Source organism: Pseudorca crassidens, chromosome 1 (genome assembly GCF_039906515.1).
Source record: "Pseudorca crassidens isolate mPseCra1 chromosome 1, mPseCra1.hap1, whole genome shotgun sequence".
Classification (NCBI taxonomy): domain Eukaryota; kingdom Metazoa; phylum Chordata; class Mammalia; order Artiodactyla; family Delphinidae; genus Pseudorca; species Pseudorca crassidens.
This window is the reverse complement of record NC_090296.1, coordinates 191,631,315-191,655,433: the sequence shown is the minus strand read 5'-3', so window position 1 is coordinate 191,655,433 and position 24,119 is coordinate 191,631,315. Positions and strand designations below refer to the sequence as shown.

At 42.5% G+C, this 24,119-nt stretch overlaps 1 protein-coding gene across 4 annotated transcripts in view; it reads left to right on the top strand.

Annotated features, from left to right (window-relative positions):
- Positions 1 to 24,119, top strand: part of DCLRE1C (DNA cross-link repair 1C) — a 57,012-nt gene that overhangs the window by 19,245 nt on the left and 13,648 nt on the right. For 3 of the 4 annotated variants that reach the window (XM_067703935.1, XM_067703933.1, XM_067703939.1), the window contains 6 exons: positions 1,142 to 1,201; positions 3,244 to 3,299; positions 3,834 to 3,935; positions 4,358 to 4,430; positions 4,576 to 4,716; positions 8,520 to 8,621. In XM_067703935.1, coding sequence (XP_067560036.1) covers positions 1,142 to 1,201; positions 3,244 to 3,299; positions 3,834 to 3,935; positions 4,358 to 4,430; positions 4,576 to 4,716; positions 8,520 to 8,621 — 534 coding nt within the window. The remainder of the gene's footprint in view (positions 1 to 1,141; positions 1,202 to 3,243; positions 3,300 to 3,833; positions 3,936 to 4,357; positions 4,431 to 4,575; positions 4,717 to 8,519; positions 8,622 to 24,119) is intronic. The other variant, XM_067703936.1, reaches the window with a different exon arrangement.

The window sequence follows — 24,119 nt, the reverse complement described above, 5'->3', positions numbered from 1 at the left end:
TTGGGGAACTAAGATCCCACATGCCGCACAGTGTGGCCAAAGCAAAGAAACAAAACAAACAAAAGAAAACAAAACGAAATAGAGATAAATCTTGCCAAGATCGATTAAAAGAACAAAGATGCATATAAAAATACAGAATGATAAAAAGGAAAATACCTATTAATAATAGCAGTGCCTTGTCTTGAAAATTAATATGATAGTATATTCAATAGTTTAGACACAGTGGATAAATACTGGAAAAGTAGGAAAATACCAAATTGAGGGAAGAAAAGTAGACCACTTGAATAAAGAAGTAGGCGTCAAAGACATTAAAACAGTTTTCAAAGAACCCTTCTTCAAAAAAGCCCCACACCCAGATGGTTTTATAGGTGCGTTTTGCCAAATGTTCAAAGAACAAATGATCCCTGTTGTAGGAGAGACTAAAAAGATAAGCTGCTCAACCTCACTGGCAGAATGGATAGTGATAGTAAGTGGGGGAAAAAGGGCCATTTCACGTGTGAATATCCTAATTAAGGTCATAGCTGACTGAATCTCGCAGTATTAAAAAATAGTGTATCACGAATACAGTGTGTTTATTCCAGAAATGCAAGGATATTTTCACACCTGAATTTCAGTCACTGTAAATCTTATGACATCAGTGGGCTAGAAAGGTGGGAAATTCTGTTTATTCAACAGCTACTTACTGGATGCCTCTCTGTGCTCCTCGCTCTTCTAGTAAAATGTGCACGTACACGCCGACCTTTTCATAGCAGCTCAAATCTGTGAATTAGGCCAACGCACCATGGACTGATGGCAGACTGTGTTCTGCAGCAGAAAACCTAAACACATAGAATACATGGAGAGGTGAAGGGAGGAAAATTGAATTCATAGATGTAGGCTTGCTGTGTCTGAGGATGTGTAAGTTTATAAGCCATTCAATCCATATTGCCACATCAACTTCAGGAAAGGTACTGTATTAGCTTTATCATGTTTGGGGCTGTTAAACCATTATTATAGTGAAATCAGAAATTGTTCCACAGAGAGTCTGTAACGTCTCTTAGTTCCCTTTCTGTGTTTGAGATGGCAAAGGCATATAAAGCCATGAAAACCCATGAAAATGTATAATGCAATGTATACATGACCTCTTATTTTATTTTAATAGATATCCATTGAAATTGAAACTCCTACCCAGATATCTTTAGTCGATGAAGCGTCAGGCGAGGTAACTAAATATTAAATACTGTGTTTTTAAAAATTATTATTATACCGATCATTAAATGATTGTTTGTCTTTCTCCATGATTTGATTGCTCACGTAACCAGAAATAAAATTTATAGTAAATGAGTGAGTTTGTAGGGAAAAAACGTTTGTGATGTATTTATTTTCTACATCCGAAGGACTGGACCATGTGGGAACTGCTTCTGTTTAGTGTCACATGCTAACTATAGGAGCTCCATAGAAATGATGTTACCATACAGTGTGATTGTCACATTCATTAAGTTTATTATAATGTTCAGGATATAAAACCGTGCTTAATGTTTTTGCAGCAAATTTATGTATATTGTGATCTTTTTTTTCTGAATCATTTTCGTATTCAAGAAAAAGACATTGTCCAAGTGGATCCAATTTATTTTTTTGTCCTTATATTTAGAGGCAGGTACTTTTGTGTTGTGCATTTATCTTTTTTAATAGTAAGTAGGAGTACCAACCCACCTTTTCTGTATTTATTTATTTTTATCTCAAATTATACCTAGGGCTAGGCAGTGTTTTCCTAATCTTCTGGCAAATCTAGTTAATATTTGTTCCATAGCCCGATTAGAACCTGCTCTGTGGACACGTTTAACTCTGAAGGGTGTCCTTGGTGGTGTGACTGTGATGGGACAGGGGCCAACATTTCACATGTCCTCCCGGGAGGAGATCAGGCATTGGAGTACTTCTAGACTTACTGTCCTGAGGGAGGGGAGAGGGATGGCCTGAACCTTCCTAAATGCCATCCTGAGCTCAGTTAGCTGACACTTTTGGGGATATGCTGTCAGTGCCGGTGGCCTGTAATGTGTGTTGGTGAAAGGCTTTCTCAGAATCGGGCACCGGGCAGCAGGTGGCTCTTGGTGAGCTGAGTCCAGCCGCCCTGCTCTTGTCCTTTCCATTTCTCCTCTCCCACTGAGACTGTGTGTCTCCAGCTCCAACCAGCGAGAAAGCCCCTTCTAAAGGGCCTTTGGAACGAACGATGTCAGACATCCAGGGGGAGTTACCATGGTCGAGTGGAGAGCTGACGCATCCAGAGCTCTGCCCCACCACGTACTGAGCCCCGAGAGGCTGTAGTGCCCATGAGGCTCCGCCTAACAGGACAGTACAGCGTGCTGCATGGTGACTTGGGACCAGGCTGCATCAGACTTTTTTTTTTTTTAACTGTCCGTGTGGCTTGCAGGAACCTAGTTCCCTGACCAGGGATTGAACCCGTGCTCCTTGCAGTGGAAGCGTGGAGTTCTAACCACTTGACTGCCAGGGAATTCCTTTTTATTTTTATTTTTTTAAATAACAGCTTTATTGAGACATAATTCACATACCGTACCATTCACCCCAGTTAAAGTACACTGTTCAATGGCTTTTAGTGTATTCACAGAGTTGTGTATCCATCACCACAATCAATTTCAGAATATTTTCATTGCCCAGAAAGAAGTACGGGACCCTGTTTCTCCCTCCCCCCAGCTCCTGGCCACTGCTAGTCTAGTGTAAGTCTCTGTGGATTTGCCCATTCTGGACATCGTATTTAAATGGACTCATACAGTGTGCGGTGTTTCGTGACTTCTTTCACTTTGCATAATGCTTTCAGTGTTTATCCATGGTGTAGGATGTATCAGTTCTTCATTTCTTTTTTTGGCCAAAGAATATTCCATCGTGTGGCTAGACCACATTTTGCCGGTTCAGTCGTCAGCCAGTAGACATTTTGGCTGCTTCTCCCCTGGCTAGTGTGAATAACGCTGCGGTGAACATTCACGTTTTGTGTGGACCTGAGTTTTCGCGTCTCTCGCGTGTATACCCAAGAGTGGAATTGCTGTGTCACACTGTAACTCTCCGTTTAACCATTTGTTGTGGGTGAGGATTCCACTTGTTTCCAGGGTTTGGAGAGTGGGGAAATGAGGAGAGAGGCACACCACGTTCTTGGGAAGTAGTTGTGTGTGTTGTATTCAGGAGGGATTTGTTTAGCTGGGTCCCAATGATAACTTGTATGATTATTATTTTCTTCTTTTATTTTCTTTTTAGAAGGAAGAGATTGTTGTGACTCTCTTACCAGCTGGTCATTGCCCAGGATCAGTTATGTAAGGGGCTCATCTATTTTGCCCATTTATTTTGTGTAGATATGTATTATATTTGTAGAAATAAACTTGTAGGGTCTAGAAAATAACCTGTACAGGGAGGTTCGAGTCTTATGATGGCAATTCCTGTAATCTTTGCTTCCAAATTGAACTTGGGGGACTGAGGTGCAGGTCACGTTCGAAACGTGGCTTTCTTACAATGGAAGTCTTCAGTAGCAGTCTTTCCACTGGCTTTGCATTTTCCCATCACATGGATTTTTCTCTCCATGAGCAGGGATGACCTCAGTACACAGTGGAAGGTGCTGATGTATTTCAGAGGACATTTCTTGCAAACTCAGCGATATCTCCATCATGTTATTATTTTCCCCCTTTGGGAAGAGGTGCAGCTGAGTGCCTGGTGTGGTTTAGTGCTGTGGAAGTTCCATTATCATAGTGGCTGTGCTTGGCAGGCAACATGGGCTGTGGATTTAGTATATATTTGCTTTATTAGGATTTTGTCTGAGACTTAGAAGTCACTGAGGTCTGTACCCTTTTCAGGTTTTTATTTCAGGGCAACAATGGGACCGTCTTGTACACGGGAGACTTCAGATTGGCAAAAGGAGAAGCTGCTCGAATGGAGCTTCTGCACTCTGGGGGCAGGTACTCTGGGCTTTACGTAATTCTTGAATGTTAAGGCTGCACTGTTTTAAAGGTTTTATTGTTCTCCCCCCCCCAAATATGAGCCTTTGTTTCTATTAGAAATCTAACTCGATTATAATAATATTTGTAACAGTAAAGCAAACTTTTCCTCTTGAAACGAGGTAATGGTAACATTCCGTGTGCTGACTGCGGTAGTAGTTACGTGAATTGGTCACAAGTCACTGAACCACATATGCAAAATCTGTGTTATTTTGTTATATGGAAATCATTTCCTGACAAAGTTGTTAATAAAAAAAAAAATTCCAAATGGAACATCCATTTGGATGTCTTAGATTTTCTCTCTCTAACGAAGAGTTTAGATTTTATCCATATTTTATTTCCCATGAGGTGAGTCACACCCCTTGTTTCATTTTTGTTTTCAGAGTGAAAGACATCCAGAGTGTGTACTTAGACACGACTTTCTGCGATCCGAAATATTACCAAATTCCTAGTCGGGTACGTCTCCCTGGAGCACGGCCCGCATTTCTTAGAGGGAAGCTTGTGGGATTACAGATCGCATGGTGATTGTCTCCATTTGCGTGAATATCTGGGAATCCTGAGAATGGAACAGCGTTAACTGCCTTTGAACCTTCCTGCCCAGGAGGAGTGTCTGCACGGGATCCTGGAGCTGGTTCGCAGCTGGATCACGCGGAGTCCATACCACGTAGTGTGGCTGAGCTGCAAGGCCGCCTACGGGTACGAGTATCTCTTCACCAACCTCAGCGAGGAGTTCGGAGTCCAGGTGCCTGACGGCTCTTTCTTTCCTCTTGGTCCTGTCCATCCTCCCAACTCTGCCTTTCCCCTCCTTCCCCCTTTCCCCCCAAGCCCCCCCCCCGCAAAAACTGGAAACCGTGACAGCCTTTGTCGTCTTTGTTTATTCGCTTCCTCTTGGGAGGAATTGACAGTGGGAAGAGCCCTTTGGTGAAAAGTCCCCTAAAGGAAGTAGTTTTTCAAAACTGTGGGTCATGAAACAAATTCAGTGTTTGTGACCAGCAATGAGAATAAAATTGAACTAGGAAATATCTGAGTGTATTGCTTACAGTCAGAATAAACATTGTCCTGTGAAAATTTGGGGAATCAGACACGTACATATCTAGATCTTCCTCGACTTAACCACAGGGCTACGGCCCAATAAATGCATCGTAAGTTGAAAATCTCATTGAGTCAAAATGTATTTAAATACCCCTGACCCACTGAACACCATAGCTTAGCCTCAGCTACCTTAAACCTGCTCAGACTTGAGGACACGGGGAGGGGGAAGGGGAAGCTGGGACGAAGTGAGAGAGTGGCATGGACATATATACAGTACCAAACGTAAAATAGATAGCTAGTGGGAAGCAGCCGCATAGCACAGGGAGATCAGCTCGGTGCTTTGTAACCACCTAGAGGGAGAGTGGGAGGGAGACGCAAGAGGGAGGGGATATGGGGATATATGTATACATAGAGCTGATTCACTTTGTTGTACAGCAGAAACTAACGTGACATTGTAACGTAATTACACTCCAATAAAGATGTAAAAAGAAAAAGCGCTCACAACACTTGGATTAGCCTACAGTTAGGCAAAATCACGTGACGCAAAGCCTATCTTACAATAAAGTGGGGAGTGTCTCGCGTTATTTATTGAGTGCTGTAGTGAAAGTGAAAACCAGAATGGTTGCCTGGGTCCAGAACGGTGGTCGGCGTGTGGACGGTGGCCGTTCACCCGCGGGATCGCGTGGCTCACTGGGGCGGCAGCTGGCTGCGGTGCTGACCAGCATCATGAGAGAGGATCGTACCGCCAGCTCAGGAAAAGATCGTAACTCAGAATCCGAAGTCCGTTTTCTACTGGATGCATATTGGTTTCTCACCATCGCAAAGCCGAATAATCCTGGGTCGAGCATCCCAAGTTGGGACCGTCTCTACATACATGCTGCGTATGCATCCTCGGTTGCCGTGGAAACATATTTCTTACTGGGGGTCATGGTCAGAAGTGTGTGAAGAACGCTGTGCTGAGGCACTGAGCCTCCTCCCCATGGACGATTCACATCAGGTCAGGCTGGGAGCCAGTGTTCGCCCGTCCCTTCCAGGTGGCTCGATGCTGGGCTCTCGGGACCCTGGGCAGCCGGGTGAGCATGCCAAGTGCTTCCTGCAGCGCCCGCTTCCCATGAGAGGAGATGGAGTTTTGGTGGCGACTCTGGACAAAACGAAACGCTGGAACGAGTCGGACATTTAAATTCTACTTCATTCGTCAACTTTTACTATCTATCCCCCAGCTAACAGACTTGTGCTAAGAACTTAACACTTATATACAACGTAATTTAGTAAAACTGAAAAGATTTAGTGCTTCTGCATTTGCAATTTAAAAAATTCCTCCCTCCCTCCCTAAGCCCTTACTTCCTAAGCCCTTCTTTCCTTAATTCCTTCCTTCCTTAAGTTTTTGTGTCCAAATGTTTTTGGTGAAAAGCTGCCAATTCTCCGTTTGGGGAAGGACTTGCTTTCATTCTGAGATTGTCGTTCTTATGTTCTTTGGTGTTCAAATGGTCCTTTAAATTAAAATCACAGTGGTAATAGGTTGTATGTTGCACACATTTTACTATTTGCTTTTTTTTTTTTCTCACGTCCTCTCTTGGCAAAATATAAAGGTAACAACCACTTACCAGTCCCAAATTTGTTTTGTGAATTTTAGTGGTGTGTGAAATCGAAAAGACTGGAAGCTCCTCCAGCTCTGCGGCCTCATAGGGAGAAACCCTGGGCCGAGGAGGGGTCCAGGGATGGAGGTGGGGGAAGAGAAAGCAGGCCTTAGGAAGGTGACCCCGGAAGCACCCCAGAGTGAGCCCTCTTTCAAGTCTCTTAATCCCTCTGTAGGGGTTAGAAACAACTCTAGAGAAGGAATTTTAAAAGGGAGAACAGTGAGGTTTTTTAATTTAAAAATTTATTTATTTATTTATGTCCATGCTGGGCGGCATGCGGGATCTTTGTTCCCCGACCAGGGATCGAACCTGCGCCCCCTTGCAGTGGAAGCGTGGAGTCTTAACCACTGGACCACCAGGGAAGGCCCTGGTGAGGTCTTTTGATAGAGGGACCTAAGAGATGATTTATGGCAACCTTTTCAAGCATCTTCATTTTTGTGAGGATGAAAGTTTCTCCCTGTTTCTCTGTACATCTCAGAATTTGCCTCTTTTATATCCTTCTTAGGCCAGAAAAGTCAATTCCTTGTTACTTCTTGTTACTCATTAGTAAACAGGTAGTGAGAGGAATAAGGATAAGTTACAGGATCTCACAGGATAAGTAAGAAGTCATGCTCGGGTTCTTTTTTTAATTTATTTATTTATTTTTGGATCTGTTGGGTCTTCGTTGCTGCGCGCGGGCTTTCTCTAGTTGCGGCGAGCGGGAGCTGCTCTTTGTTGCAGTGCACAGGCTTCTCATTGCGGTGGTTTCTCTTGTTGCAGAGCACAGGCTCTAGGCGCGTGGGCTTCAGTAGTTGCAGTACGCAGGCTCAGTAGTTGTGGCTCACGGGCTCTAGGTGCGCGGGCTTCAGTAGTTGTGGCGCACGGGCTTAGTTGCTCCGCGGCATGTGGCATCTTCCAGGACCAGGGCTCGAACCTGTGTCCCCTGCATTGGCAGGCGGATTCTTAACCACTGCGCCACCAGGGAAGTCTCATGCTCGGGTTCTTGCTATAGCTGTCTTGGTATTAATTACCACAGCGATTTAACATTATTCTAAAGTGTTTTGTTATTCAGACTTCAAAATGAGCATACTTTTTTGAGGAGTGCTATTTCATTATCCTTGTATTAATCTAAGTATTTGCTATTTACTCAAAACTACCCAGAAAACGATTCAAGTAAAACCGACATGTGGGTTTTAACAATTTAAAACATATTCGCTTTAAAATTCTAAAGGTGGCTGAGGTTTGTTTTGTTTTGTTTTGCTTTTTTGCATCTGCCCTCCTCCTTTTCATCCAATAAAAAGTGTGTGGAAAGGGAGGGCCTGGGTCTCCACTTCCTCGTCCCACTGGCCTCCCTCTCCCCCAGCTGCCCGTATGCAGCGTGTTGTGTGTGTCTTCATGAGCAAGTGATTCATTTGTTTAGTATTTTATTTATTTTTTGGCTGTGCCTCATGGCTTGTGGGATCTTAGTTCCCTGACCAGGGATCAAACCCGGGCCCCGGCAGTGAAAGTGCCAAGTCCTAACCACTGGACCGCCAGGGAATTCCATGAGCAAGTGATTCTTGATTGTTCTCTGCAGAACACCCCATATTTAGAATAAAGCTTGACATAGAGCAGGTGCACAATAAATATGAATCGAATGACTCTTGATGGATCAATCCAATGAAATCCACCAGCCGAGTCGCCAGACTTTTCATTACCACCCACAACGGGTGGTAACGCAGACTGCTGGAAATGGGATCTCAGCGTCCTGCGTTGAAATAGCTGAAAACTAGGCTTCGAGGAAGAAGAAAGACTTAGTTTTAACTGGATGATTTGCCCTTGCCTAATTACCCTTGAACACTTTATTTACAGGAAATACAGTTCCAATAATGTGCTTTATTTGTGTTGTTTTCCTCAGGTTCACGTGAATAAACTAGACATGTTTCAAAACATGCCTGACATTCTTCATCATCTCACAACAGACCGTGACACTCAGATCCATGCGTGTCGGCATCCAAAGGTATGAGGTGAAGTGTTTCTCTTATTGTTTGTGTGATCCATGAAAAACAGAATTTTAGGTCCAGAAGGAATCTCAAATTCCATTTTGTTGGCTCTTCAATTTACAAACGTAAAAACTGAGGCTGAGATCTTGTTCGTAGATGAAGGTCATGCAACTACACATCACTGTATTCCATTACCGTAAACTTCCTAATTAGGAAACAGACACAGATATTCAGTACTTTTAATTTTTTTTTACATCTTTATTGGAGTATAATTGCTTTACAATGGTATGTTAGTTTCTGCTTTATAACAAAGTGAATCAGTTATACATATACATATGTTCCCATATCTCTTCCCTCTTGCGTCTCCCTCCCTCCCACCCTCCCTATCCCACCCCTCTAGGTGGTTACAAAGCACTGAGCTGATCTCCCTGTGCTAAGTACCTGCTTCCCACTAGCTATCTATTTTACGTTTGGTAGTGTATATATGTCCATGCCATTCTCTTGCTTTGGCACAGCTTACCCTCCCCCCTCCCCATATCCTCAAGTCCATTCTCTAGTAGGTCTGTGTCTTTATTCCTGTTTTACCCCTAGGTTCTTCATGACATTTTTTTTTCTTAAATTCCATATATATGTGTTAGCATACGGTATTTGTCTTTCTCTTTCTGACTTACTTCACTCTGTATAACAGACTCTAGGTCCATCCACCTCATTACAAATAGCTCAATTTCGTTTCTTTTTATGCCTGAGTAATATTCCATTGTATATATGTGCCACATCTTCTTTATCCATTCATCCGATAATGGACACTTAGGTTGTTTCCATCTCCGGGCTATTGTAAATAGAGCTGCAATGAACATTTTGGTACATGACTCTTTTTGAATTATGGTTTTCTCAGGGTATATGCCCAGTAGTGGGATTGCTGGGTCATATGGTAGTTCTATTTGTAGTTTTTTAAGGAACCTCCATACTGTTCTCCATAGTGGCTGTACCAATTCACATTCCCACCAGCAGTGCAAGAGTGTTCCCTTTTCTCCGCACCCTCTCCAGCATTTATTGTTTCTAGATTTTTTGATGATGGCCATTCTGACTGGTGTGAGATGATATCTCATTGTAGTTTTGATTTGCATTTCTCTAATGATTAATGATGTTGAGCATTCTTTCATATGTTTGTTGGCAGTCTGTAAATCTTCTTTGGAGGAATGTCTATTTAGGTCTTCTGCTCATTTTTGGATTGGGTTGTTTGTTTTTTTGTTATTGAGCTGCATGAGCTGCTTATAAATTTTGGAGATTAATCCTTTGTCAGTTGCTTCATTTGCAAATATTTTCTCCCATTCTGAGGGCTGTCTTTTGGTCTTGTTTATGGTTTCCTTTGCTGTGCAAAAGCTTTGAAGTTTCATTAGGTCCCATTTGTTTATTTTTGTTTTTATTTCCATTACTCTAGGAGGTGGGTCAAAAAGGATCTTGCTGTGATATATGTCATAGAGTGTTCTGCCTATGTTTTCCTCTAAGAGTTTGATAGTTTCTAGCCTTACATTTAGGTCTTTAATGCATTTTGAGCTTATTTTTGTGTATGGTGTTAGGGAGTGATCTAATCTCATACTTTTACATGTACCTGTCCAGTTTTCCCAGCACCACTTACTCAAGAGGCTGTCCTTTCTCCACTGTACATTTCTGCCTCCTTTGTCAAAGATAAGGTGACCATATGTGCGTGGGTTTATCTCTGGGCTTTCTATCCTGTTCCATTGATCTATCTTTCTGTTTTTGTGCCAGTACCATACCGTCTTGATAACTGTAGCTTTGTGGTATAGTCTGAAGTCAGGGAGCCTGATTCCTCCAGCTCCGTTTTTCTTTCTCAAGATTGCTTTGCCTATTCGGGGTCTTTTGTGTTTCCATACAAATTGTGAAATTTTTTGTTCTAGTTCTGTGAAAAATGCCAGTGGTAGTTTGATAGGGATTGCATTGAATCTGTAGATTGCTTTGGGTAGTAGAGTCATTTTCACAATGTTGATTCTTCCAATCCAAGAAAATGGTATATCTCTCCATCTATTTGTATCATCTTTAATTTCTTTCATCAGTGTCTTATAATTTTCTGCATACAGGTCTTTTGTCTCCTTAGGTAGGTTTATTCCTAGGTATTTTATTCTTTTTGTTGCAGTGGTAAATGGGAGTGTTTTCTTGATTTTACTTTCAGATTTTTCATCATTAGTGTATAGGAATGCCAGAGATTTCTGTGCATTAATTTTGTATCCTGCTACTTTACCAAATTCATTGATTAGCTCTAGTAGTTTTCTGGTAGCATCTTTAGGATTCTCTATGTATAGTATCATGTCATCTGTAAACAGTGACAGCTTTACTTCTTCTTTTCCAATTTGGATTCCTTTTATTTCCTTTTCTTCTCTGATTGCTGTGGCTAAAACTTCCAAAACTGTTGAATAAGAGTGGTGCGAGTGGGCAGCCTTGTCTTGTTCCTCATCTTAGTGGAAATGCTTTCAGTTTTTCACCATTGAGGATGATGTTGGCTGTGGGTTTGTCATATATGGCCTTTATTATGTTGAGGAAAGTTCCCTCTATGCCTACTTTCTGGAGGGTTTTTATCATAAATGGGTGTTGAATTTTGTTGAAAGCTTTCTCTGCATCTATTGAGATGATCATATGGTTTTTCTCCTTCACTTTGTTAATATGGTGTATCACGTTGATTGATTTGCGTATATTGAAGAATCCTTGCATTCCTGGAATAAACCCCACTTGATCATGGTGTATGATCCATTTAATGTGCTGTTGGATTCTGTTTGCTAGTATTTTGTTGAGGATTTTTGCATCTATGTTCATCAGTGATATTGGCCTGTAGTTTTCTTTCTTTGTGACATCCTTGTCTGGTTTTGGTATCAGGGTGATGGTGGCATTGTAGAATGAGTTTGGGAGTGTTCCTCGCTCTGCTATATTTTGGAAGAGTTTGAGAAGGATAGGTGTTAGCTCTTCTCTAAATGTTTGATAGAATTCGCCTGTGAAGCCATCTGGTCCTGGGCTTTTGTTTGTTGGAAGATTTTTAATCACAGTTTCAGTTTCCGTGCTTGTGATTGGTCTGTTCATATTTTCTATTTCTTCCTGATTCAGTCTTGGCAGGTTGTGCATTTCTAAGAATTTGTCCATTTCTTCCATGTTGTCCATTTTATTGGCATAGAGTTGCTTGTAGTAATCTCTCATGATCTTTTGTATTTCTGCAATGTCAGTTGTTACTTCTCCTTTTTCATTTCTAATTCTATTGATTTGAGTCTTCTCCCTTTTTTTGTTGCTGAGTCTGGCTAATGGTTTATCAATTTTGTTTATCTTCTCAAAGAACCTGCTTTTAGTTTTATTGATCTTTGCTATTGTTTCCTTCATTTCTTTTCCATTTATTTCTGATCTGATTTTTATGATTTCTTTCCTTCTGCTAACTTTGGGGTTTTTTGTTCTTCTTTCTCTAATTGCTTTAGGTGCAAGGTTAGGTTGTTTATTCGAGATGTTTCCTGTTTCTTAAGGTAGGATTATATTGCTATAAACTTCCCTCTTAGAACTGCTTTTGCTGCATCCCATAGATTTTGGGTCATCGTGTCTCCATTGTCATTTGTTTCTAGGTTTTTTTTTTTTTTTTTTAACATCTTTATTGGAGTATAATTGCTTTACAATGGTATGTTAGTTTCAGCTTCACAACAAAATGAATCAGTTATATATATACATATATTCCCATATCTCTTCCCGCTTGCGTCTCCCTCCCTCCCACCCTCCCTATCCCACCCCTCCAGGCGGTCACAAAGCACCGAGCTGATCTCCCTGTGCTATGCGGCTGCTTCCCACTAGCTAACTACCTTACTTTTGGTAGTGTATATATGTCCATGCCTCTTTATCGCTTTGTCACCGTTTACCCTTCCCCCTCCCCATAGCCTCAAGTCCATTCTCTAGTAAGTCTGTGTCTTTATTCCTGTTTCACCCCTAGGTTTTCCATGACATTTTTTTTTTAAATGCCATATATATGTGTTAGCATACGGTATTTGTCTCTCTCTTTCTGACTTACTTCACTCTGTATGACAGACTCTAGGTCTATCCACGTCATTACAAATAGCTCAATTTCGTCTCTTTTTATGGCTGAGTAATATTCCATTGTATATATGTGCCACATCTTCTTTATCCATTCATCCGATGATGGACACTTAGGTTGTTTCCATCTCTGGGCTATTGTAAATAGAGCTGCAATGAACATTTTGGTACATGACTCTTTTTGAATTATGGTTTTCTCAGGGTATATGCCCAGTAGTGGGATTGCTGGGTCATATGGTAGTTCTATTTGTAGCTTTTTAAGGAACCTCCATACTGTTCTCCACAGTGGCTGTATCAATTTACATTCCCACCAACAGTGTAAGAGGGTTCCCTTTTCTCCACACCCTCTCCAGCATTTATTGTTTCTAGATTTTTTGATGATGGCCATTCTGACTGGTGTGAGATGATATCTCATTGTAGTTTTGATTTGCATTTCTCTAATGATTAGTGATGTTGAGCATTCTTTCATGTGTTTGTTGGCACTCTGTATATCTTCTTTGGAGAAATGTCTATTTAGGTCTTCTGCCCATTTTTGGATTGGGTTGTTTGTTCTTTTGTTATTAAGCTGCATGAGCTGCTTATAAATTTTGGAGATTAATCCTTTGTCCATTGCTTCATTTGCAAATATTTTCTCCCATTCTGAGGGTTGTCTATTGGTCTTCTTTATGGTTTCCTTTGCTGTGCAAAAGCTTTTAAGTTTCATTAGGTCCCATTTGTTTACTTTTGTTTTTATTTCCATTTCTCTAGGAGGTGGGTCAAAAAGGACCTTGCTGTGATTTATGTCATAGAGTGTTCTGCCTATGTTTTCCTCTAAGAGTTTGATAGTTTCTAGCCTTACATTTAGGTCTTTAATGCATTTTGAGCTTATTTTTGTGTATGGTGTTAGGGAGTGATCTAATCTCATACTTTTACATGTACCTGTCCAGTTTTCCCAGCACCACTTACTCAAGAGGCTGTCCTTTCTCCACTGTACATTTCTGCCTCCTTTGTCAAAGATAAGGTGACCATATGTGCGTGGGTTTATCTCTGGGCTTTCTATCCTGTTCCATTGATCTATCTTTGTTTTTGTGCCAGTACCATACCGTCTTGATAACTGTAGCTTTGTAGTATAGTCTGAAGTCAGGGAGCCTGATTCCTCCAGCTCCGTTTTTCTTTCTCAAGATTGCTTTGCCTATTCGGGGTCTTTTGTGTTTCCATACAAATTGTGAAATTTTTTGTTCTAGTTCTGTGAAAAATGCCAGTGGTAGTTTGATAGGGATTGCATTGAATCTATAGATTGCTTTGGGTAGTAGAGTCATTTTCACAATGTTGATTCTTCCAATCCAAGAACATGGTATATCTCTCCATCTATTTGTATCATCTTTAATTTCTTTCATCAGTGTCTTATAATTTTCTGCATACAGATCTTTTGTCTCCTTAGGTAGGTTTATTCCTAGATATTTTATTCTTTTTGTTGCAATGGTAAATGGGAGTGTTTTCTTGATTTCACTTTCAGATTTTTCATCATTAGTATATAGGAATGCCAGAGATTTCTGTGCATTAATTTTGTATCCTGCCACTTTACCAAATTCATTGATTAGCTCTAGTAGTTTTCTGGTAGCATCTTTAGGGTTCTGTATGTATAGGATCATGTCATCTGCAAACAGTGACAGCTTTACTTCTTCTTTTCCGATTTGGATTCCTTTTATTTCCTTTTCTTCTCTGATTGCTGTGGCTAAAACTTCCAAAACTATGTTGAATAAGAGTGGTGAGAGTGGGCAACCTTGTCTTGTTCCTGATCTTAGTGGAAATGCTTTCAGTTTTTCACCATTGAGGATGATGTTGGCTGTGGGCTTGTCATATATGGCCTTTATTATGTTGAGGAAAGTTCCCTCTATGCCTACTCTCTGCAGGGTTTTTATCATAAATGGGTGTTGAATTTTGTCAAAAGCTTTTTCTGCATCTATTGAGATGATCATATGGTTTTTCTTCTTCAGTTTGTTAATATGGTTTATCACATTGATAGATTTGCGTATATTGAAGAATCCTTGCATTCCTGGAATAAACCCCACTTGATCATGGTGTATGATCCTTTTAATGTGCTGTTGGATTCTGTTTGCTAGTATTTTGTTGAGGATTTTTGCATCTATGTTCATCAGTGATATTGGCCTGTAGTTTTCTTTCTTTGTGACATCCTTGTCTGGTTTTGGTATCAAGGTGATGGTGGCCTCGTATAAGGAGTTTGGGAGTGTTCCTCCCTCTGCTATATTTTGGAAGAGTTTGAGAAGGATAGGTGTTAGCTCTTCTCTAAATGTTTGATAGAATTCGCCTGTGAAGCCATCTGGTCCTGGGCTTTTGTTTGTTGGAAGATTTTTAATCACAGTTTCAGTTTCCGTGCTTGTGATTGGTCTGTTCATATTTTCTATTTCTTCCTGATTCAGTCTTGGCAGGTTGTGCATTTCTAAGAATTTGTCCATTTCTTCCATGTTGTCCATTTTATTGGCATAGAGTTTCTTGTAGTAATCTCTCATGATCTCTTTTATTTCTGCAGTGTCAGTTGTTACCTCTCCTTTTTCATTTCTAGTTCTATTGATTTGAGTCTTCTCCCTTTTTTTCTTGATGAGTCTGGCTAGTGGTTTATCTATTTTGTTTATCTTCTCAAAGAACCAGCTTTTAGTTTTATTGATCTTTGCTATTGTTTCCTTCATTTCTTTTTCATTTATTTCTGATCTGATTTTTATGATTTCTTTCCTTCTGCTAGCTTTGGGGTTTTTTTGTTCTTCTTTCTCCAGTTGCTTGAGGTGCAAGGTTAGGTTGTTTATTCGAGATGTTTCCTGCTTCTTAAGGTGGGCTTGTATTGCTATAAACTTCCCCCTTAGAACTGCTTTTGCTGCATCCCACAGGTTTTGGGTCGTTGTGTCTCCATTGTCATTTGTTTCTAGGTATTTTTTGATTTCCTCTTTGATTTCTTCAGTGATCACTTCATTATTAAGTAGTGTATTGTTTAGCCTCCATGTGTTTGTATTTTTTACAGATCTTTTCCTGTAATTGATATCTAGTCTCATGGCGTTGTGGTCAGAAAAGATACTTGATACAATTTCAATTTTCTTAAATTTACCAAGGCTTGATTTGTGACCCAAGATATGATCTATCCTGGAGAATGTTCCGTGAGCACTTGAGAAAAATGTGTATTCTGTTGTTTTTGGATGGAATGTCCTGTAAATATCAATTAACTCCATCTCGTTTAATGTATCATTTAAAGCTTGTGTTTCCTTATTTAATTTCATTTTAGATGATCTGTTCATTGGTGAAAGTGGGGTGTTAAAGTCCCCTACTATGAATGTGTTACTGTCGATTTCCCCTTTTATGGTTGTCAGTATTTGCCTTATGTATTGAGGTGCACCTATGTTGGGTGCATAAATATTTACAATTGTTATATCTTCCTCTTGGATCGATCCCTTGATCATTATGTAGTGTCCTTCTTTGTCTCTTCTAATAGTCTTTGTTTTAAAGTCTATTTTGTCTGATATGAGAATTGCTACTCCAGCTTTCTTTTGGTTTCCATTTGCATGAAATACCTTTTTCCATCCCCTTACTTTCAGTCTGTATGTGTCTCTAGGTCTGAAGTGGGTCTCTTGTAGACAGCAAATATATGGGTCTTGTTTTTGTATCCATTCAGCCAATCTGTGTCTTTTGGTGGGAGCATTTAGTCCATTTACATTTAAGGTAATTATCGATATGTGTGTTCCTATTCCCATTTTCTTAATTGTTTTGGGTTCGTTATTGTAGGTCCTTTCCTTCTTTTGTGTTTCTTGCCTAGAGAAGTTCCTTTAGCAGTTGTTGTAGAGCTGGTTTGGTGGTGCTGAACTCTCTCAGCTTTTGCTTGTCTGTAAAGGTTTTAATTTCTCCATCAAATCTGAATGAGATCCTTGCTGGGTAGAGTAATCTTGGTTGCAGGTTCTTCTCCTTCAACACTTTCAATATGTCCTGCCACTCCCTTCTGGCTTGCAGAGTTTCTGCTGAAAGATCAGCTGTTAACCTTATGGGGATTCCCTTGTGTGTTATTTGTTGTTTTTCCCTTGCTGCTTTTAATATGTTTTCTTTGTATTTAATTTTTGACAGTTTGATTAATATGTGTCTTGGCGTATTTCTCCTTGGATTTATCCTGTATGGGACTCTCTGTGCTTCCTGGACTTGATTAACTATTTCCTTTCCCATATTAGGGAAGTTTTCAACTATAATCTCTTCAAATATTTTCTCAGTCCCTTTCTTTTTCTCTTCTTCTTCTGGAACCCCTATAATTCGAATGTTGGTGCGTTTAATGTTGTCCCAGAGGTCTCTGAGACTGTCCTCAGTTCTTTTCATTCTTTTTTCTTTATTCTGCTCTGCAGTAGTTATTTCCACTATTTTATCTTCCAGGTCACTTATCCGTTCTTCTGCCTCAGTTATTCTGCTATTGATCCCATCTAGAGTACTTTTAATTTCATTTATTGTGTTGTTCATCGTTGCTTGTTTCATCTTTAGTTCTTCTAGGTCCTTGTTAACTGATTCTTGCAATTTGTCCATTCTATTGTCCATTCTATCTCCAAGATTTCGGATCAACCTTACTATCATTATTCTGAATTCTTTTTCAGGTAGACTGCCTATTTCCTCTTCATTTGTTAGGTCTGGTGGGTTTTTATCTTGCTCCTTCATCTGCTGTGTGTTTTTCTGTCTTTTCATTTTGCTTATCTTACTGTGTTTGGGGTCTCCTTTTTTGCAGGCTGAAGGTTCGTAGTTCCTGTTGTTTTTTGTGTCTGTCCGCAGTGGCTAAGGTTGGTTCAGTGGGTTGTGTAGGCTTCCTGGTGGAGGGTACTAGTGCCTGTGTTCTGGTGGATGAGGCTGGATCTTGTCTTTCTGGTGGGCAGGTCCACGTCTGGTGGTGTGTTTTGGGGTGTCTGTAGACTTATTATGATTTTGGGCAGCCTCTCTGCTAATGGGTGGGGTTGTGCTCCTGTCTTGCTAGTTGTTTGGCATAGGATGTCCAGCACTGTAGCTTGCTGGTCCTTGAGTGAAGCTGGGTGCTGGCGTTGAGATGGAGATCTCTCCGAGATTTTTGCTGTTTGATATTATGTGCAGCTGGGAGGCCTCTTGTGGACCAGTGTCCTGAAGTTGGCTCTCCCACCTCAGAGGCACAGCACTGACTCCTGGCTGCAGCACCAAGAGCCTTTCATCCACAGGGCTCCTTAATTTGGGATGATTGTTGTCTATTCAAGTATTCCACAGATGCAGGGTATATCAAGTTGATTGTGGAGCTTTAATCCGCTGCTTCTGAGGCTGCTGGGAGAGATTTCCCTTTCTCTTCTTCGTTCTCACAGTTCCCAGGGGCTCAGCTTTGGATTTGGCCCCGCCTGTGCGTGTAGGTCGCCGGAGGGCGTCTGTCCTTTGCTGAGACAGGACGGGGTTAAAGGAGCCGCTGATTCGGAGGCTCTGGCTCACCCAGGCCGGGGGGTAGGGAGGGTCACGGAGTGCGGGGCGGGCCTCAGGCCCGGCGTGACGCTGCAGCCTGAGGCGCGCCGTGCGCTCTCCCGGGGGAGCCGTCCCCGGATCCCGGGACCCTAGCAGTGGCGGGCTGCACAGTCTCCCCGGAAGGGCGTGTGGCTAGTGACCTGTGTTCGCACACAGGCCTCCTGGCTGCGGCAGCAGCGGCCTTAGCGTCCCATGTCCGTCTCTGGGCTCCACACTCTTAGCCGCGGCTCGCGCCCGTCCCTGGAGCTCTCTCAAGCAGCGTTCTTAATCCCCTCTCCTCGTGCACCAGGAAACAAAGAGGGACGTAAAAGTCTCTTGCCTCTTCGGCAGGTCCAGACCCCTCCCCGGACTCTCTCCCGGCCAGCCGCGGCGCACCAACGCCCTGCAGGCTGTGTTCACGCCGCCAACCTCAGTCCTGTCCCGGCGCTCCGACAAAAGCCGGAGCCTCAGCTCCCAGCCCCACCCGCCCCGGCGGGCGAGCAGACAAGCCTCTCGGCTGGTGAGTGCCGGTCGGCCCGATCCTCTGCGCTGGAATCTGTCCACTTTGCCCTCCGCACCCCTGTTGCTGTGCTCTCCTCCGCGGCTCCCAAGCTCCCCCACTCCGCCTCCCGAAGTCTCCACCCGCGAAGGGGCTTCCTAGTGTGTGGACACTTTTCCTCCTTCACAGCTCTCTCCCGCTGGTGCAGGACCCGTCCCTATCCTTTTGTCTCTGTTTAGTTTTTTCTTTTGCCCTAACCAGGTACGTGGGGGGTTCCTTGCCTTTTGGGAGGTCTGAGGTCTTCTGCCAGCGTTCAGTAGGTGCTCCGGAGGAGTTGTTCCACGCGTAGATGTATTTCTGGTGTATCTGGATTACTGTGATAGCCTTCTGCCTTGTCTTCCTCCTTCTGCCTTGGCCAACTTCAGTTCTCCGCCACATTCTGCATGATCCATTCTGGAGGTTGGGAAGTCCAAGATAAATGTGCTAGCAAGGCAAGTTTCATTCAGCGGTCTCACCCCTCGGCTTGTAAGTTGCTGCCATCTTGCTTTGTGCTCTCTAGGTATTTTTTGATTTCCTCTTTGATTTCTTCAGTGATCACTTCGTTATTAAGGAGTGTATTGTTTAGCCTCCATGTGTTTGCATTTTTTACAGATCTTTTCCTGTAATTGATATCTAGTCTCATAGCGTTGTGGTCAGAAAAGATACTTGATACAATTTCAATTTTCTTAAATTTACCAAGGCTTGATTTGTGACCCAAGATATGATCTATTCTGGAGAATTTTCCATGAGCACTTGAGAAAAATGTGTATTCTGTTGTTTTTGGATGGAATGTCCTGTAAATATCAATTAAGTCCATCTTGTTTAATGTATCATTTAAAGCTTGTGTTTCCTTATTTATTTTCATTTTGGATGATCTGTCCATTGGTGAAAGTGGGGTGTTAAAGTCCCCTACTATGAATGTGTTACTGTCGATTTCCCCTTTTATGGCTGTTAGTATTTGCCTTATGTATTGAGGTGCTCCTATGTTGGGTGCATAAATATTTACAATTGTTATATCTTCTTCTTGGATCGATCCCTTGATCATTATGTAGTGTCCTTCTTTGTCTCTTCTAATAGTGTTTATTTTAAAGTCTACTTTGTCTGATATGAGAATTGCTACTCCAGCTTTCTTTTGGTTTCCATTTGCATGGAATATCTTTTCCCATCCCCTTACTTTCAGTCTGTATGTGTCTCTAGGTCTGAAGTGGGTCTCTTGTAGACAGCATATATATGGGTCTAGTTTTTGTATCCATTCAGCCAATCTGTGTCTTTTGGTGGGAGCATTTAGTCCATTTACATTTAAGGTAATTATCAATATGTATGTTCCTATTCCCATTTTCTTAATTGTTTTGGGATCGTTATTGTAGGTCTTTATTTTCTCTTGTGTTTCTTGCCTAGAGAAGTTCCTTTAGCAGTTGTTGTAGAGCTGGTTTGGTGGTGCTGAACTCTCTCAGCTTTTGCTTGTCTGTAAAGGTTTTGATTTCTCCATCAAATCTGAATGAGATCCTTGCTGGGTAGAGTAATCTTGGTTGCAGGTTTTTCTCCCTCATCATTTTAAATATGTCTTGCCAGTCCCTTCTGGCTTGCAGAGTTTCTGCTGAAAGATCAGCTGTTAACCTTATGGGGATTCCCTTGTGTGTTATTTGTTGTTTTTCCCTTGCTGCTTTTAACATGTTTTCTTTGTATTTAATTTTTGACAGTTTGATTAATATGTGTCTTGGCGTATTTCTCCTTGGATTTATCCTGTATGGGACTCTCTGTGCTTCCTGGACTTGATTAACTATTTCCTTTCCCATATTAGGGAAGTTTTCAACTATAATCTCTTCAAATATTTTCTCAGTCCCTTTCTTTTTCTCTTCTTCTTCTGGAACCCCTATAATTCGAATGTTGGTGCGTTTAATGTTGTCCCAGAGGTCTCTGAGACTGTCCTCAGTTCTTTTCATTCTTTTTTCTTTATTCTGCTCTGCAGTAGTTATTTCCACTATTTTATCTTCCAGGTCACTTATCCGTTCTTCTGCCTCAGTTATTCTGCTATTGATCCCATCTAGAGTACTTTTAATTTCATTTATTGTGTTGTTCATCATTGCTTGTTTCATCTTTAGTTTTTCTAGGTCCTTGTTAAATGTTTCTTGCATTTTCTCTATTCTGTTTCCAAGATTTTGGATCATCTTTACTATCATTATTCTGAATTCTTTTTCAGGTAGACTGCCTATTTCCTCTTCATTTGTTAGGTCTGGTGGGTTTTTACCTTGCTCCTTCATCTGCGGTGTGTTTTTCTGTCTTCTCATTTTGCTTATCTTACTGTGTTTGGGGTCTCCTTTTCGCAGGCTGCAGCTTTGTAGTTCCTGTTGTTTTTGGTGTCTGTCCCCAGTAGCTAAAGTTGGTTCAGTGGGTTGTGTAGGCTTCCTGGTGGAGGGGACTAGTGGCTGTGTTCTGGTGGATGAGGCTGGATCTTGTCTTTCTGGTGGGCAGGTGCACGTCTGGTGGTGTGTTTTGGGGTGTCTGTGGACTTATTATGATTTTAGGCAGCCTCTCTGCTAATGGGTGGGGTTGTGTTCCTGTCTTGCTAGTTGTTTGGCATAGTGTGTCCAGCACTGTAGCTTGCTGGTCGTTGAGTGGAGCTGGGTGCTAGTGTTGAGATGGAGATCTCTGGGAGATTTTCGCCATTTGATGTTATGTGGTGCTGGGAGGTCTCTTGTGCACCAGTATTCTGAAGTTGGCTCTCCCACCTCAGAGGCACAGCACTGACTCCTGGCTGCAGCACCAAGAGCCTTTCATCCCCATGGCTCAGAATAAAAGGGGAAAGAAAGAAAGAAAGAGAGAGAGAGAGAGAGAGGGAGGGAGGGAGGGAGGGAGGGAGGGAGGGAGGAAGGAAGGAGATAAAATAATATAATATAAAGATAAAATAAAATACAGTTATTAAAAGAAAAAATAATTATTAAGAAAAAAAATTTTTTTAAAGAAAAAAAAAAACATGGACGGATAGAACCCAAGGACAAATGGTGGAAGCAAAGCTATACAGACAAAATCTCACACAGAAGCATACACATACACACTCACAAAAAGAGGAAAAGGGGGAAAAAATCATAAATCTTGCTCTCGAAGCCCACCTCCTCAATTTGGGATGATTCGTTTTCTATTCAGGTATTCCACAGATGCAGGTACATCAAATTGATTGTGGAGCTTTAATCCACTGCTTCTGAGGCTGCTGGGAGAGATTTCCCTTTCTCTTCTTTGTTCTCACAGCTCCGGGGTTCAGGTTTGGATTTGGCCCCGCCTCTGCGTGTAGGTCACCGGAGGGCGTCTGTTCTTGGCTCAGACAGGACGGGGTTAAAGGAGCAGCTGCTTCGGGGGCTCTGGCTCACTCAGGCCGGGGGGAGGGAGGAGCACGGAGGCAGGGCGAGCCTGCGGTGGCGGCAGAGGCCGGCGTGACATTGCACCAGCCTGAGGCACGCCGTGCGTTCTCCCGGGGAAGTTTTCCCTGGATCCCGGGACCCTGGCAGTGGCGGGCTGCACAGGCTCCCCGGAAGGGGGGTGTGGAGAGTGACCTGTGCTCGCACACAGGCTTCTTGGTGGCGGCACAGCCGCCTTAGCATCTTATGCCCGTCTCTGGGGTCCGCGCTTTTAGCCGCGGCTCGCGCCCGTCTCTGGAGCTCCTTTAAGCAGCGCTCTGAATCCCCTCTCCTCGCGCACCAGGAAACAAAGAAGGAAGAAAAAGTCTCTTGCCTCTTCGGCAGCTCCAGACTTTTCCGCGGACTCCCTCCCGGCTAGCCGTGGTGCACTAACCCCCTGTAGGCTGTGTTCACGCCCCCAACCCCAGTCCTCTCCCTGCGCTCGGACCGGACCGAAGCCCGAGCCTCAGCTCCCAGCCCCGCCCGCCCCGGCGGGGGAGCAGACAAGCCTCTCGGGCTGGTGAGTGCCGATTGGCACTGATCCTCTGTGCGGGAATCTCTCCGCTTTGCCCCCACACCCCCGTTGCTGCGCTCTCCTCCGCGGCTCCGAAGCTTCCCCCCTCCGCCACCCGCAGTCTCCGCCCGCAAAGGGGCTCCTAGTGTATGGAAACCTTCCCTCCTTCATGGCTCCCTCCCACTGGTGCAGGTCCCATCCCTATCCTTTTGTCTCTGTTTATTCTTTTGCCCTACCCAAGTACGTGCGGGGTTTCTTGCCTTTTGGGAGGTCTGAGGTCTCCTGCCAGCGTTCAGTAGGTGTTCTGTAGGAGTTGTGCCACGTGTAGATGTATTTCTGGTGTATCTCTATTACAAAGGGTAGGTTTTTTGGGTTCTTTTTTCTGTTCCATTTCCTGAGACACAATGGGTCTTCAGCTGTGGCATGAGGATCACAGGGTTTGGTGTCCTTTCTTTCTTGGCTTAAGGCTTTTGTTCCTGCTAGTGTTGAAGGGTCTCCTGCAGAGGTGGTGGGGGGTGGGGGCTGTGGCTCACCGTGGGGCAAGGACACTGGCAGCAGAAGTTGTGGGAAGTACCCCTTGGCATGAGCCCTCCCAGAGTCTCAGTACTTTTAATTATTAATGAAATATATTTATACAATTGATACGTGTTTATTTGTAATGACTTATGTAATGAACAGTTTATTTGTAAGGAAATTAGTAACATGTTAGAGCTTATAATTTAAGAAAACAATCACAACCCGTTGTGATTTACTTTTTAAAAAAATAAATTTATTTATTTATTTATGTTTGGCTGACTTAGGTCTTCGTTTCTGTGCAGGCTTTCTCTAGTTGCGGCGAGTGGGGGACTTCTCTTCCTTGCGAGGCGCAGGCTTCTCATTGCAGTGGCTTCTCTTGTTGCGGAGCACAGGCTCTAGGTGTGCGGGCTTCAGTAGTTGTGGCACGTGGGCTCAGTAGTTGTGGCTCGCAGGCTCCAGAGCACAGGCTCAGTATTTGTGGCTCACAGGCTTAGTTGTTCCGCGGCATGTGGGATCTTCCCGGACCAGGGCTTGAACCTGTGTCCCCTGCATTGGCAGGCGGATTCTTAACCACTGCGCCACCAGGGAAGCCCGTGATTTACTTCTGAGACTCATGACACGTGCGCATTTATAAACTTTATTTTCCTTCTCCTCATTTGAGATAAATGTCTAGATATAACTTTGCTTTGAATTTTGAAATAGTTACATGTATTGCTGGTCCAATTTCAAATGAATGTTTTTAGTGTCTTTGAAACTCACTGGTAATTGGTTTTCTGATGCCACCATAGAACTCCCTTCTCTTATTACCTGCCAGGTGTTAAATTTTAAATTGGCCTTCAACATTTCCATTTTAATTTATATTGTCATTCAATGTCACTGCTACTAATTAGTCATCTTCACATGTAGGGGTATGTGTGATCCTAATTGTTCTCTAAATCTTTAATCTTAGCATTCATATGCTGAGTAATTTTTATTTTAGTAAACAGTGCATTTATACATTTAGATAATCATTGTA